The sequence below is a fragment of the Neovison vison genome, chromosome 4 (assembly GCF_020171115.1).
Source record: "Neovison vison isolate M4711 chromosome 4, ASM_NN_V1, whole genome shotgun sequence".
NCBI lineage: Eukaryota > Metazoa > Chordata > Mammalia > Carnivora > Mustelidae > Neogale > Neogale vison.
Window position 1 is genome coordinate 20,492,774 of NC_058094.1, and position 15,001 is coordinate 20,507,774.

A 15,001-nucleotide genomic window follows, 5' to 3' on the forward strand; every position below is an offset into this window, starting at 1 on the left:
GCAATTGACCTAGCACTAGTTATTGATAAGTACATCATTTCCCTTTGCAAAGTAACATCAACTTTGCATAAACCAAATTTAAGAGTCTTCCTGCATGTTCCATTCCCTTTCGTTGGTGTATTTATCTATCTCTGCATAAATTAACACTATCTTAATGATTGTAGCTTTAAAACAAATGTTTAAATTCAGCCTTCCAGGTTTGTTTTTCTTTTTTTAAGGTTGTCTTTGGGTATTCTTGGTTCCTTTCATTTCCATATACGTTTCGAATAGGCTTATTAAATTCTAAGAGAGCTATTTCTGTGATGTTGATTGAGACAACATTGATCTACACATAAATTGGGTGTCATCTTAACCATATTGATCATCTTAACCATAATGAGCCTTTCAATCTATGAATGTAGTTTTACCTTCATTTTCTTAAACATTCTTTAAATTCTCTCATTATCATTATGTCATGTTTGTTGTAGAAGGCTTAGACGCCTTCTTTATTAGCTTTATTCCTAGAAACTTACTAATTTTGATGCTGTAATAGATGGCATCTTTTTAATTTCATTTATGATGGTTCTCATATATAGAAAGGAAATTGATCTTTGTGTGGCTGAACTGTAAAAATCTGAATACAAATAGTTAATCTGTAGATTCATTTGTATTTTCTGGATATGCACTCACATCATCTGTAAATAATGATCCTTTTATTTCTTTGTTTCCATTTATTGGGATTCTTACCTCCTGTTCTTGCACTTTAGAGCTTCTGCTATGATGTTGGTGAAAACTGGTGATGAGATCCGTGCTCATCTCATTCCCAACCTCAGGAGAGAAGTGGTCAAGGCTTCATCACTGAGTATGATATTTAATAGTTCCTGTTGTTGTCGTTGATATTCCCTTTCATATTAAACATGGTACCCTCTATGTCTAGCTTGCGAATATGTTTTGAAAGATGAAAGAGTGTATGTTTAATTAAATGTTTTTCAGAACTTCTGGAGTCCTAACTGAAAATGTTTATTTTTGAAGTGAAGAAGAGAGGCATTTTCCCAGGTCATTCTTTTTTGGCAGGCCTTGAATATCAGTTCAGTTTGAGCAACTTTCCGTTTGAGCTTCTCAGTCTCCTACCACTGCCTTGCTTATAAATTGGTGAATGACTTGAAAGGAATAATAGTACAGAATGCATCACTCACCGGGTGTGGTTCTCGTCTCCTCCAGATCAGGCCCCTAAAGTCCTATTCAGTTTGGTAGCTCCCCTGTGCCTTCATAAAAAAATATCTGTTTTTTTGTTTTGCCTTGCCTTTTTTTTTATTGGACTCAGGTGGTCATTCATAGCAGAAGGATTAATGCAAGTAAATTTCTCATAGCTTATGCACAGAAATCTAAATTTTGTTTTATTAATGGTGTAAGAAATCTCTTTCACCTCTACAACTTAACATTGATGATTTATGTAAATTAAGAATATTGTCAAATTTGAGAATACCTCTCTAAGGTCTTTCCATATATGAGCTGTTGGATTTAGCTAGCTCTGACCCTGTACATTTCAAACATTATTTCTTTCCCACACTCACACATTTCTTGTGCCGGATGCCCCCAAGACACATTCCTGTGATGATCGGATCTCTGCCCTGCACTTTTTCACCATGACTTTGGATAGATCTGCACAGTAAGTGGTAAGAGTATTCTTGGAAACTAGTCCTAGACTGAAATTATTAGCAGTGACTATACATAGAAGTAACTGCAACCAATGTAAGCCTGTCCCATGAAGTCCAAACTAAATGTTTTCCCCTCTCAAGTTCCTCCTAGTGATCTCCCAAAATATTTGTGTCCACTCCCATAATCAGTCATACAAAGAGAAGTCTGATGTAGGGAAGCTGGAACCGAAGAAGACAGTAATGTTAAGCTGTGTGTTCTCAATGAGGACAGTATCAGCTCAAGGATATAAAAGTCGGTTCTAGGGGGTGAAAAACCTTACTCTCTTTTATACATAAAGCAAAAATATACATACAATGCACAATAGATATATAGTCCATGGGTGGTATTAAAATTTCATAGGGGAGGGCAATTAGAAAAAAATGTCTAAAAAAACTGGTTAAGGAGGAAATAGTTTCTTTTCTTTTCTTTTTTTTTTTAATGTTGAGAGATATTCTTTTACCCTGTTGAGGATTCAATGCCTTACTTTACAAACTCTGCCAAGACATATGGTCATGTCCATTGATAAGGCTCCAGTTAGGGTCTTAGGAAGGACCCACGTAAGTGCTAGGCTCTGAAGCCAAGGCTTCATTAGCTTCATGGTAAAACCACCCAAAATCCGTATTACAGAAAGAGTCATCATTATGAGGAGTCCATCTAGCTCATCCGCAGCTGTGAGAATTTCAATCACAGGTGAACATGCAGCGCCGGCCGTTGAAACAATAATAGGTACAGCAAATTCTTTACCATGACACTACACTCTGTTCCTGCCCTCGAATGCAGACAGAAGGAAAATTCTCAAAGGTATGAGTTGGAAAAGGACAGGGGGAAAGGAGATATTAAGCTACGGGACGAGGAGAAGAGCCACAGCGTCAGCTTACCCTGCACCAATCCGCCTGCCCAAGAACACACCATACGTGACGGGGAGGCCACACCTGATCAAGTAGTTGCTCAGGCATATGTGGAAGGCAGGCTTCAGGGTACCCATCAAGGCTGCAGAATTCTGTTACCTGTGGCACTGAGTTTCCTCAGTTCTGTACGTTTGCACAAGTTCCTCCCATTTCCATAAACATGTCGCTGTTCTTCAAGACCTCGCTGAGGTCTTTATATCAATCCAGGCTTACTTACTCTCCCACGTGGTTCCTATAGTAGTTATGTAGTTACTCCGTATTCCAATTCTTTCTGAGAAAGTCCCATATCCTAGCTTCATAAGTAGTCTATGAGCTCCTTGTGATAAAATTGTGATTCTCATTTGGTTTTGTAACTTTAAACTAAGTGGAGAAACGCCAGTATGGACTGCTGACCATCAGGGACCGCTGGAACCTGCTATCATTGTGAGGGCTCATGGGAAGACGAGATGAAGGAGTAATTGGATAATAAAGAGGAGGCCGCCTCTGTTTTATAACACGAAAGCAGTCATTTTATGTAGGATTGGGACAGGACAGAATACAAGAGTATGAATATATATACTTAGAGTTTCTAATGTTACTAAATCCCAGATTCAGAATCATTATTATTTCACTCAGTTAAAGAAGAAAATTACACTGGGATGCCGGAGCGGCTCAGTCAGTGGAGTGTATGGCTCTAGATTTCAAATCAGGTCATGGTCTCAGGGTCATAAGATCGAGCCCCAGGTTGGGCTCCATGCTCAGCGGGGTATCTGCTTGAGACTCTTTCTCTCCCTCTGCCCCTCTTCCTGCCCCTCCTTCCTCCTTCCTACTTTTCCTAAAGTAAAATCTTTAAAAGGAAAAAAGGAAGGAAGGAAGAAGGGGGAAGGGAGGAAGAAAGAAAGAAAGTGGAAGGAAGGATAGAGAGAGAGGTGGAAGGAAATTTCTACTGTCCTTTGCTAACTTGAGGGGTTTTTTTTTAATTTTTTAAATTTTTAAAATTTCTTTTCTGTGTACCAGAATTCATTGTTTATGCACCACACCCAGTGCTGCATGCAATACGTGCCCTCCATAATACCCACCAGCAGGCTCCCCCAATCTCCCACCCCCGCCCCTTCAAAACCCTCAGATTGTTTCTCACAGTCCACAGTCTCTCATGGTTCATCTCCCCTTCCAATTTCCCCCAACTCCCTTCTCCTCTCCATCTCCCCATGTCCTCCGTGTTATTTCTTATGCTCCACAAATAAGTGAAACCATATGATAATTGACTTGCTACCTTAAGTTTTAATAATTGTTTTCTACCACTGAACACGTTTCATGGTCATGATACCCATCTTAGTTATATCAAGGATTACAACCAGAGGATTCTAGGACATAGTTCAATACAGAAAGTACCAAAACTTTACGTTTGATTCTGTCCCTGAATTTCTGTTTTATCTTGTTCAAGGTCTTTATTTATTTTTTTAGACACATTGTTTATGTATGAAAGGAACAGCTAAGACACAAAGAAAGAGAAGAACTATGTTACAAGAAAGAAAAAGGATCATTTTCATGATACAGAACCTTTCAGAATATATCAAGGTATGCATGATTTGCTTCAAATTGCCAGTGGAGAAAAGGAAAATGCAGCTTACCCTTCTTACCAATGGGCCCAGTCTTGCCAATGTTGCCCTGGTCTCCTGCATCCCCCAGCTCCCCCTTAATTCCTGAAAAGCAAAGCATGTCATTTTTTTTTAAAGATTTTATTTATTTATTTGACAGACAGAGATCACAAGTAGGCAGAAAGGCAGGCAGAGAGAAAGGAAGGGAAGCAGACTCCCCACCGAGCAGAGAGCCTGATGCAGGGATTGATCAGGGGCCTAGGATCATGACCTGAGCCGAAGGCAGAGGCTTAACCCACTGAGCCACCCAGGCACCCCAAAGCATGTCATCTTTATATCCTAAGGTTTTATATTCCCTTTGAAGATGTGGCTAATGCATGATATTCACTTGAAGGAAATACCAAAAAGTGCATTCTTCTATCTGTGGCATGTGACATATATCCTAGGCTTCCTTATCTACTTTAATCACATTATAGTGTATGTATTAAAACTAAATGTGGATAAGTATGAAAATCCTGGACCTAGTGATATTGAAATGCTTACCAACACAGTATTTCTAAAAGGTCCATAGCAGAGAATGTTTAATCTAAAGGTCAAATAAAGGGCTGAGTGGAAGAATTCTTGCATTTTTTTCTAATTCTGTTCCTCTATAGATCTATTTTGGTTTCATTCTGGGAGTCTGTTTCCTCCCTAAAATTTGACTATCTTAGCCATTTTTAAAAAGGGAAGGGAACATGTCATAAAACCTAGTGATCAAAGGAACATCAGATATTGTGCCACCAAGTTTTTATAAAATATATATATAATCGGGGATCACTGAGTTCCACCAAAATAGTTATTGATTTTGTTTTTTTCTATGATGACCTAAAAAACATTTACTGGTTATAAAGCTGTATCTCTGTGATAATAATTTTACAACTGATTGTATAAAATTATAGAATATTGTACATCTTTATTGAATAAGAAGAGTTTAAATCAGCAGTTTTCCGATTGAGGTCACAAAGACCTGTGAGTCTTTTTTTTTTCTCTTTAACGTACTAAAGATTTTGAAATCAGTGGTCTAGGGCTACCACCTTGTAGTGGTTGGCAGGAAATATGTCCAGTGCTTGGAAGACACACACTTAAACATCACAACAACCTTTGTGTCATTCCCATCTTTGCTCTGCTCTTCCCACGCCCCGCCATTTGCTGAAAGATTTTGGAAATAGGTGAATAAGTCAAGGGATCAGACAACTTCTTTCTGTTCCTTCTTATTGTTCTCCATACACTCTAGGCAAGCCAAAATGAGTTGCTTAGCAGTGGCTTCTGAGAAGACACACGGCTATCAACCCAGCGTGTTTCTAAAACTCACCGTCTCTTAGATGTCTCTGGAGACTGCTACTGCCTAGAGTTCCTGGAGTGTCCCACTCCTGCCCACCCTAAGGAGGCAGTTTGAGAAATGAACCGAGTCTTGGGGACAATGTCATAGGAGCTCTTTGGTGGCAAGTAAATTCATGTCTGAAATAGATTTCATTCACCTTTGGAGCAGAGAATGTTACGAAAGCTGCTAATTTCCAGGGCAAGGCCAGGAGAGGAAAGCAATTTTAATACTAGAATGTCAAATTCATGTCATTGCACTTACCTTTTGGCCCCATGCGTCCCACTTTGCCATGTTTCCCCTCCTCTCCTGGATCTCCCTTTTCACCATCATCTCCTTTTGAAATGGAAAATGAGAGTGGAGCAGCTCAAATAATAACACAGCACATCCTCCCCAGGATATGGTGGTGAACATGGTGAACATGGTTGGAATCCATTCCTCAGCCCAACGCTTGCTTTATAACTCTGATGTGACTATGTGTATACAGGCTCTCATGGACTGGACACTCAGGGAAAGAGAGGACACTCCCAGTATCTTTTGTCGTTCACTTTTCTCCACATTGTTGGGGGAGGTCATTGAGTTGATGTGACTGCCCATTGACCTGTGAACTAGACCTGGGCAATAGATTAAAAGCTCTTCACCCCATCCCCTCTCTTGAAACATACAAGCTGTCCACCATTCCCATAGTAGGAGCCATTTCAATGATGCAGCCTTGAGAGAGTGAAGTGTTCTTGAGACATCTGGCTGGTGTACGTGACCGAATACTGATAAGCTCTATATGAACTTTTGAGACTCTGGCAGGCAAGTGTGCAGACCTTGTCCTACCACCACTGAAGACAAGCCTCATCTGTAACTTCCCTTGCTTATTAACACTACCACCCACCAATCTGGATTGGTCTGCCTCTTCCCTTGTCTCCCCTTGCCCTCAGTGTATGAGGTGGGGGATGGGGGGCAGTTTCAAATTTTCTGCAAGAAATTCCCAATTTTCAAACCTACTAACTTTATGTTTAAAGACATATCTTTGCTGGAGATTTCCTGAGAAATTTATTTGGTTTGGAAAATCTTCTTCTTTTTTTTAATTGAAGTGTAGTTGACAATATTACATTAGTTTCAGGTATGCGACATACTGATCTGACAAGTCTATTGATTGTGTAACCACCATCTGACATCATACAGTGCTATTATAATAGCATGGACTATATCCCCTATGCTATGTCTTTCATCTCTGTGATTTATTCATTTCATAACTTTAAGTCTGTACCTCCTGATCCCCTTCACCCATTTTGCCCATCTCCCTATTTCTCTTCCTTCTGGCAACCACCAACAAGTTCTCTGTATATATGCATCTGTTTCTACATTTTGTTTATTTGTTCATTTATTTTGTTTTTTAGACTCTACATACAAGCAAAATCGTATGGTATTTGTCTTTGTCTGGCTTATTTTATTTAACATAATATACTCTAGGTCCATCCATGTTTTTGCAAATGGTAAGATCTCATTCTTTTTTATGGTTGAGTAATATTCTATTGTGTGTATACCTGTATATTCATATACATTATATGTGTGTATACATATACACACATATATATAAATATATATTTATATATATATAAATCTGGTATGACAAATATTTATTTTTGCTGGAGAATTTGGCCAGTTCTAGAAGCATGAACATGTATAAACATGTATATTGATGTGTAATACATATATAAAGAATATAAATATATATTTTTATATAATTATCTAAATACATAAAAATATATAAATGATAATTTATCCTTTGTAAATTACTACTCTCTGACTGCATGCTTGAGAGCCCCCAAATTGTAGGCATAAACCAGGAAGCTAAGAACAAAAGACAGCTAAGAATGGGGATGCAAAGCAGTTCTGTGTGAGCAATGACTTAGTCATAGATGGGTCTAGCCCTAGCACCTGCCCAGTCAAAAAATGCATGAGTGCCTTAACAAAAGTGTCCTGGAGGCACCTGGGTGACTCAGTCCATTAAGCATCCAACTCTTGATTTCGGCTCAGGTCAATATCTCAGGGTCATAGGATTAAGCCCTGAGTTGGGCTCTGTGCTCAGTGGGGAGTCTGCTTAAGATTCTCTCTCTCTCCCTCTCCCCCTGACCCCTCACTTGCTCCCCCCAACTTACATTCTTTTGCTAAAATAAATAAATCTTACAAAAGAAAAAAAAAAGGAAAGAGAAATGTCCTGGACTGTAAATCAGGAGCCCTGGATTCTCACATCATGTCAGACACTGATGGACTGAGTAAACCTTCAAAAGTCAATGATCGAGCTTATTGGCTTTGAAGTAGGCCAGATATGGCCTTTCTCAGCTTGACCAGTCGTTATCTGGGGAAAGTTGGGTATGTGACACACTTTTCTGAGTCTCATTTTCCCCTCCTGCAAATTGAACTAATAACACCTACAAAAGGAGGGCCCTTGTAAGAAGTTTAATAAGATAAAATGCATTAAAGATATGGAACATAACTGTGCTATGGTAGCCCTTGCTATTCTTTACTTTTCCTCATCCTTAATGTGGACTTCATAGCTGCCCTCCCTACCTCTCTCAGTTGTTTTAGGATCAACAAGGTAAGTATGTGAATGTGCTTTGAAACTAAAGAGCACAACACACACACACAACATTATGATCAGCTATCTGCATATTCACACACAGTCTCAAGACAGGAAGGAGTCGGTCCGTCACTAGTGGAAAGAAATAGAAAGACTTCTAAAGGCAAAGTGAAGTTCCTTGGATGAGACAGTGTGGGCGAGGGAAAGTGGAGATGTCATTCACTCATCCAGAAAAGAAACATAATCAGCCAATCTCTATTTTTTTCTGAAAGCAGAGTGTTAATATCTAAATGAAAGCATTAGCCAAATATGGAAGAGTTCAATTTCCAGTCATGAGATTGGTCAAGCATTAAAACACTTCACATGTGGGGCTCTAAAGTCTCCTTCTGGAGAAGGCTTTCAAAAAAGAACACACAGATGACTTGTGTGATCAGACCAGAGGGGTGAAGTGGATGGATTAAGTGGCATTTCTTTAGATCAAGTTAGTAGCAAATGTTTGTGAAGTAATTATAATGTGTTCCAACGCTGTTAATTCTAGAAGGTGGAAACTATTATTGTGCCATTTTATGGGTGGAAAAACAGACTCAATGAGATTAATTCTTTGCCCATTATCATAGAGCTTGTGGGTGGTAGAACTAGGATTCAACAGGTATTATCTCTGTGCCTCCAGATCCCTACCAATAAACAATTGGTAGGGATTCTGTATAAACAATTGTAGGGATTCCAGTCTAGGACTCTGTGACCCTTAGCAGATTTTGGAGTTCAGATATTTGACATTGTGCCAAATTTTTCAGGGTGCGGGGAAAGGGGAGATCCAGAAAAAATGACTGTCTTTGTTTCTTTTTTAAAAAGAAAAATGATAGTGGCTCAGTCGTTGGGCATCTGCCTTGGACTCAGGTCACGATTCCAGGGTCCTGGGATTGAGCTCCACATCAGGCTCTCTGCTCAGTGGGGAGCCTGTTTCTCCCTCTCCCGTTGCTGTTTCCCCTTGCTTGCACTCTCTCTCTCATCTCTCTCTGTCAAATAAATATATAAAATCTTTAAAAAAAAAGAAAAGAAAAAGAAAAATGTTGGGGCAGAAAAAAAAAAAATAGCCTAGTATCTCAATGACTTAATTCACAGGGAATGTATCCTTGAAGTAGTTTGGTGTCACCGAGACCTGGCTTTGCCACTCACTAGCTGAGGGAACTTGGGAAGTCCTTGACCTTTTCTAAGTTTCGATTTACTCATTCGTAGAATGAACAAAATACCATTTTCTTCAGAGGGTTTTTAGGAATGGTCAAGTTAGAAAAGTATTTTCCTTTAAGGAGCCATCTCTAACACTTTAAGCCTGGCCTAAATTCTCCGTTTAATTACCTCCATTGTTGAAAATAATGAACTTTATACTGAGTGAGCCCATTTTTCTGTGCTGTTCCTTATACTCATGTGTGACTTGCAGGATGGCTGGGGTCAAGAGTGATTTATTCTAGCCTCCCCATCATCTGACACAGTGTTTGTCTCTAATGCTTAATAAATACAGTTGAACGAGATATATCTTGTGAGCCATAAAACATTTTACAAATGCAATGGTGGTGTTTACAGAATACCAAGTGCCAAAGGGGTTTCTAGTTCTTGATAAGCATCCAATCATCTGGTCTCTACAACAGCCTTTGAGATGCATACTATTCTTAGCTCTGCTTTACAGATGAGGAAAAGGGTAGCTTGCAAATAACAAAGCCAGGATTCAAACCAGGGCATTTGCCTTCAAAGTCCATGCTCTGAACAAACTCCATGATAGGGAACAAATTCATTTCTGGGTTTGGGATTGCTCTTCTGTAGGATGGGACCAAAGATGCACGGTCTGCTCACTAAAGGGCAAGATCAAATGCAGGCATGTATGGGAAGCATTTTGTGAATCATGAAACCACACAAATGTGAACTACTGGTGCCATCATGATTTCTCCTCTGCCCCCCACTTCTTCCTATGAGCTTCCCCATTCATTTTCAAGCCAGTATCTAAGTGAAAGCAGCTAGATGAGTGACTTAGTCATCTACTGCTCCCTGGTGGCTCCTGATGGAGACCTGGGTGGGTGAAAATGGGATTATTCTTGTGATCTCTGTGCTTGCTTCCTAGCCTCGTGGTGAGCAGGCTGCTGGCAGAGATGAAGTAAACAACTTGTACCCTTGCCTTCAGCTTGTATCCTGGGATCATTTGATCTTTGGGACTTGCTTTAATGAGAACAGAAGAGAGGTATAAAAGCAAGCTATGGAAAGGGTCCCCCGCATGGCTCACAGTTGTCCGCTTTCATCCTCTTGGCAATATTTCATTGGATTCGTCGTGCAATTTAGCCTTTCTTTTTTTCTTTTTAAAAATAGCTACTTACATTTTAAAATCGAATGAAAAGCTATCCATTGAAATGAACTAATTTCAATTTTACAAAAATGATTTGTTCCCTCCCCACCCCTCCGGCCACCGGCTTGCTGGGATAATCTCTCCAGCAGAATTCCAGCGGAGCACACAGTTGACCAATTTTTCTCAGGCAAAGCCCCCCCCCCCACCAACAAGCAAAAAGTCTTTTAAAATTAAATCCTACTTTGAAATGAAACAGCTTAACCTAGGTCAGTACCCCCTGCTCTAAGGAAGCAATTATTAAAAATTAGTGAATTGGTTTTGGAAATTTTTAAAGAAAATGTGCCAGAATCTGTCCTTTTCCCACTGCCAAAATAATCTTATGGACTAGGGGAAAGTTGTTAGCAATTTTTTTTCCTGATCAGTCTTAGAACTGAGTGGAGTAAATGGTATGGAATGCTTTGTTAATGGGATCAGGACTCCCCTAAAATATATCCTTCCCATCTCTAGCTACCCCTTCTTGCTGCTTGCATTCTCACTCCTGGAAAGCTCTCTAGTCAGATCAGTTATTCCCTGGACATCTCATACATACCAGATGTATCCGTATGGTGGTAAAATGGACTATCTCCCAGTGCTTTGACTTCCTTGATCACAACCTCATCCTTTCACTGAAATATTCAGCCTTCCTCAGGACCTACTATGTTGACTTTCTCTCCATTCACTGACTTTACCAGTCCCTCTGTGCCTTTCCCTACCTCCCTACATATCCTGAATTCCTTCAACTCAGTCATTCACCCATAGCTCTCCCTAAGGCAAAAGGAGAGCCTTTCTTTGGTAAAGAGGGCTCTGGAGCAAGTTATGTCCTTTTTCTGGGTCTCTATTTCACCCATTAAATGGGAAAAAAAAATAATCATTACTTCATAGGATTATTGTGGCCTAATGGGGACGATGCATGAAAAGTGTTCTGCACAGTGTTTGGTGCTTGGCGAAGTGATCAGTTCTTCTTTTACTGAGAACAGAAGGGAGGTATAAGAATGGTTATCATCGTCATCGTCATCACCAGAAATGACATCTCTTCTACACTTTCCTTTCTATTCACTACCTCAATCCTTATCCTACAGTCATCACTTACTTTTGTACTTGACTCTCTATACTAAGTAGATTTTCACACAATTAAAGATAAATAGAAATTAATATATACCTATTACTGAGACTTGGCCATTAACATGTTGCTATTGCTTCATCTCTGTATTTTTACTGATTTTTTAAAAAAGTAAATTACAGACCTCATGGCACAGCTTCCTTAAATACTTCAGCAAATCTCAAAATGGTAAGAACATTCTCCTATGTACACATAATATCATTATGTCACTCTTCAGTTCAACTTGGCTGTGGGGATTTGCTAAAGTCTCCTTTATAGAGTTCTGTGTCCTTGATCATCTTGAGCCCAAACTGCTGCGCTGTATATAAATTATAAAAAAGAGATGAGCACTTAGAAAGAGGAACAGACATTCCGAGGAGTAAACTTGGGTTCGATGAAAACAAATCATGACAAAAATTCAATTTTTTCTTTTGGAAGGACTACTAATAAATCAAGAAACTGCCAAGACCACAGTGGCTGGAAGAAGACACAGGTCTACTGGTCATTCACTGAGGACTGTAGTTCCTGTGAAGCGGGGGTGATCTATCGGTGAAAATCCATGGGCTTCGATCTTACAAATCCTGAATTCAATCCCTCATTATATTCCTTTCCAGCTTTGTGAACTTGGGTGTGGGATTATAAAATTTAAAATTATAAAATTTCTGTTTTATCTGTAAATGGAAAGAATTAGAGTACCTGCCTGTTTTGTCTCCCGAATGGAGGGCTGTTGGCTTACTCTGAGACACACGGTACTTTGATTCATTGTGATAGCTTTGTGGTGGAAATTGCTGGTAGAGGAGGAAATCAATAAAAAGTTTTCTTAATTCCTTTTTTCCCTGTCAAACATGTTGCCAGGAATGTTTAGCGTTACCCGGACTCCCGCTGCCCATTCTCCAAAGGTGGGATTTTTCCAGCTCTCCAAAGGCCTTATACCCTTAAACTGGTGCCGGCCACTTGGTTAACAGCACCATCAGGAGAAGGCGATCTATAATTAAAACCAGCCCTCTGTAAGCATGGGTCCCTGACCCCCTAAGGGAGCAATGGTCATAAACTGCCAAGAGACTACAGGCCTGTGGTCACATTTCCTCATGGCTCTTCTTTCCTTTTTTGAGGGGTTTTTCTTCATATTTCTTTTAATGGAAGCATAAAAAATGAGCAAGCGTGGTTTCTAAAAGAAGAATGATTTGTAGATATTACTTCCATCTTCATTACCATGAGGCAACTGACCTGTGGTCAAGGGAGACCCAGACCTTGGCTAACCTGGCTTAACAACAACAAGAACAAACAACATAATAATGAACATTATGTTCTATTAATAGAAAAAAAAATCTTTCTATGACAGTGGGGCAGGGGTCCTCTAAGAGATTTTCTGAGGCTCTTTCCTAACACTTCCTCACCCTGTTATGATGAGAGTGCATGAAATGAGACCCTCCTTATAAAACAATTAACACCTTTTCTAATAAATTTAAAGCACTTGAAAAATGTTTATTTTGGTCCTGCAGCAGGGATACGGTTACAGAAGGAACAAGTTCATGTCAGTCCATAGGAAACTGCCTGTCTCTAAGGAGAAAAGCTGTCCAAGGGAGACTCTTCTGAGGAAGAAAGCTGCTCTCAACCAAGAAGCAGTTGGCCAAGGGTTTCAGCTGTTGGAACCACAGGTCTTTGGAAGCTTGGTGCGATGGGCAGAACAGGAGTTTTATGGTCTGTCACGGGCTGGATTGTTTCCTCACCCCCAAAATTCATATGTTGAAGCCCTACTCCCAGGACTTCATCATGTAACTGCATTTAGACAGAAGGCCTTTAAAGAGGAGATTAAAAGTTAAATTCTGGCTGTTGGGACAATCCTAATCCAATCTGACTGGTGTCCTTAGGAGAGGAAGAAATTTGGACACACAAAAGGATGCAAGGGATGAATGCACGAATCCCTAAAAAGGCCATGTGAGGACACAGTGAGAAGGCAGCCATGTGCAAGCCAAGGAGAGAGAGGGCTTAGCAAAAAGAGACCAAATCTGTTGACTCCTTGAACTTGGACTTCCAGCTTCCAGAACTGCAAGACAACGACTTCCTGTTGTTGAAGCCACCCAGTGTGTGGTATTTTGTTATGGCAGCTCCAGCAAACTCATTCATCGTCCCAGAGTCCTGGGCTGAAATCCCATATCTCCACTTAACAGCTCTTTAATATTATACTCAATAAGTACTCTCTCTGCTTCAGCTTCCTAAACTAGAAAACTGAGGTAGTTACCCTTTTCTTATGGGGTTGCTCAAAGATTAAATGGTATTATTGTTGGCAGAGCTCGCAGAGGAAACCTGTGCAACGAGTGGGCCCTTATCCATCCACTCAATATTAAGTGTAAAGTGGGAACCTACAGGTTTTACCTTCTTGGTATCCTCCATCTGGGCCTCTGGTAACAGCCCCACACATCTCCATAGGAAACCACACTTGTTTATTCTTAGTCCATGTGGTTTGAACTTAACCCGAAGTGATTGGCTCAGCAGTGGGCCCATGACCGGTAAGAGCCAGGGAGTCTCCATATGTAGATAAGCCTCTCCCATAACTCAAGCAGTTACAACTTTCGAAAATGGTGGCTTGCTCTTTCTGCAGGGTAGCAGAGAGGACAGACGATTATTGAAGTGTCAGAATCTATCTTACCATCATGAAGGGAGAAGCTTCTCTAAAATGAAGTCATTATGGAGGAAAGCAGAACCAAGGTATGAAGACTGAGTCCCGAGCCCCTGACCCCAGACCAGATGTAGCGCAGCTTGACTCCCTCCTTGTTACGGAGACTACATAGTCCCCTTCTCTCCTCTGTTTGCTTGTTTTACTCACCAGTTAGGCTTGGTTTGTATTTGGTTTCTTTCACCTGCCAACATGTTTCCTTACTAGTACAATTAGTAGACACAGATCAAGAAAATAAGAGCCTTCCTCTGAAGAGATGGAAACCTCAGGAGAGGATGGGCATGGAAGCATAAGGACTACTGTCATAAGTGCTGGGAGAGCAGCTGTTGGGGGAGCAAAAGGGAGGAAACACCTGCCCCTTCCTGCTCACACCTGAAACGTTTCCCTAGTCTTTCTCAGGAAGAAGTAAATAGGATCCCTTGCATTGGGCTCCACCAGAATAAGCTTATAACTTCAGGTAAGTGAAAAAGAAAATAAGCTGAAGTACAAATTTGTCATTGGATGGGAGTAGGCTGGTCCTAAAACGTTCTCACCCATACAAGTTCGTGCGGATTTGTATCTTCTGTCCAAACCATGCATCTCTATGGGTTTGACTCACTTTTGCCTTCCTCTCCCCACGAGTCTGCTCAGTGCAGACTGTCCTGCTGCCATCTCCCTGTTCAACCAACAGGATTAGTCTCATTCCCTGAAGGGAACAGCCCTTGTACTTCATAGCATCCACACCAGCTCCTCCATTCCCCCCCTCCAACCCCCATCAGAT

At 40.4% G+C, this 15,001-nt stretch overlaps 1 protein-coding gene across 1 annotated transcript in view; it reads right to left on the reverse strand.

The window, feature by feature from the left end:
• COLEC10 (collectin subfamily member 10) overlaps positions 1-15,001 on the reverse strand; it is a 35,663-nt gene that overhangs the window by 8,677 nt on the left and 11,985 nt on the right. Inside the window, exons 2-3 of the mRNA XM_044247085.1 lie at positions 5,784-5,855; positions 4,196-4,267 (exon numbers count right to left, since the gene is read on the reverse strand). Of these exons, the coding sequence (XP_044103020.1) occupies positions 4,196-4,267; positions 5,784-5,855 (144 nt within the window). The remainder of the gene's footprint in view (positions 1-4,195; positions 4,268-5,783; positions 5,856-15,001) is intronic.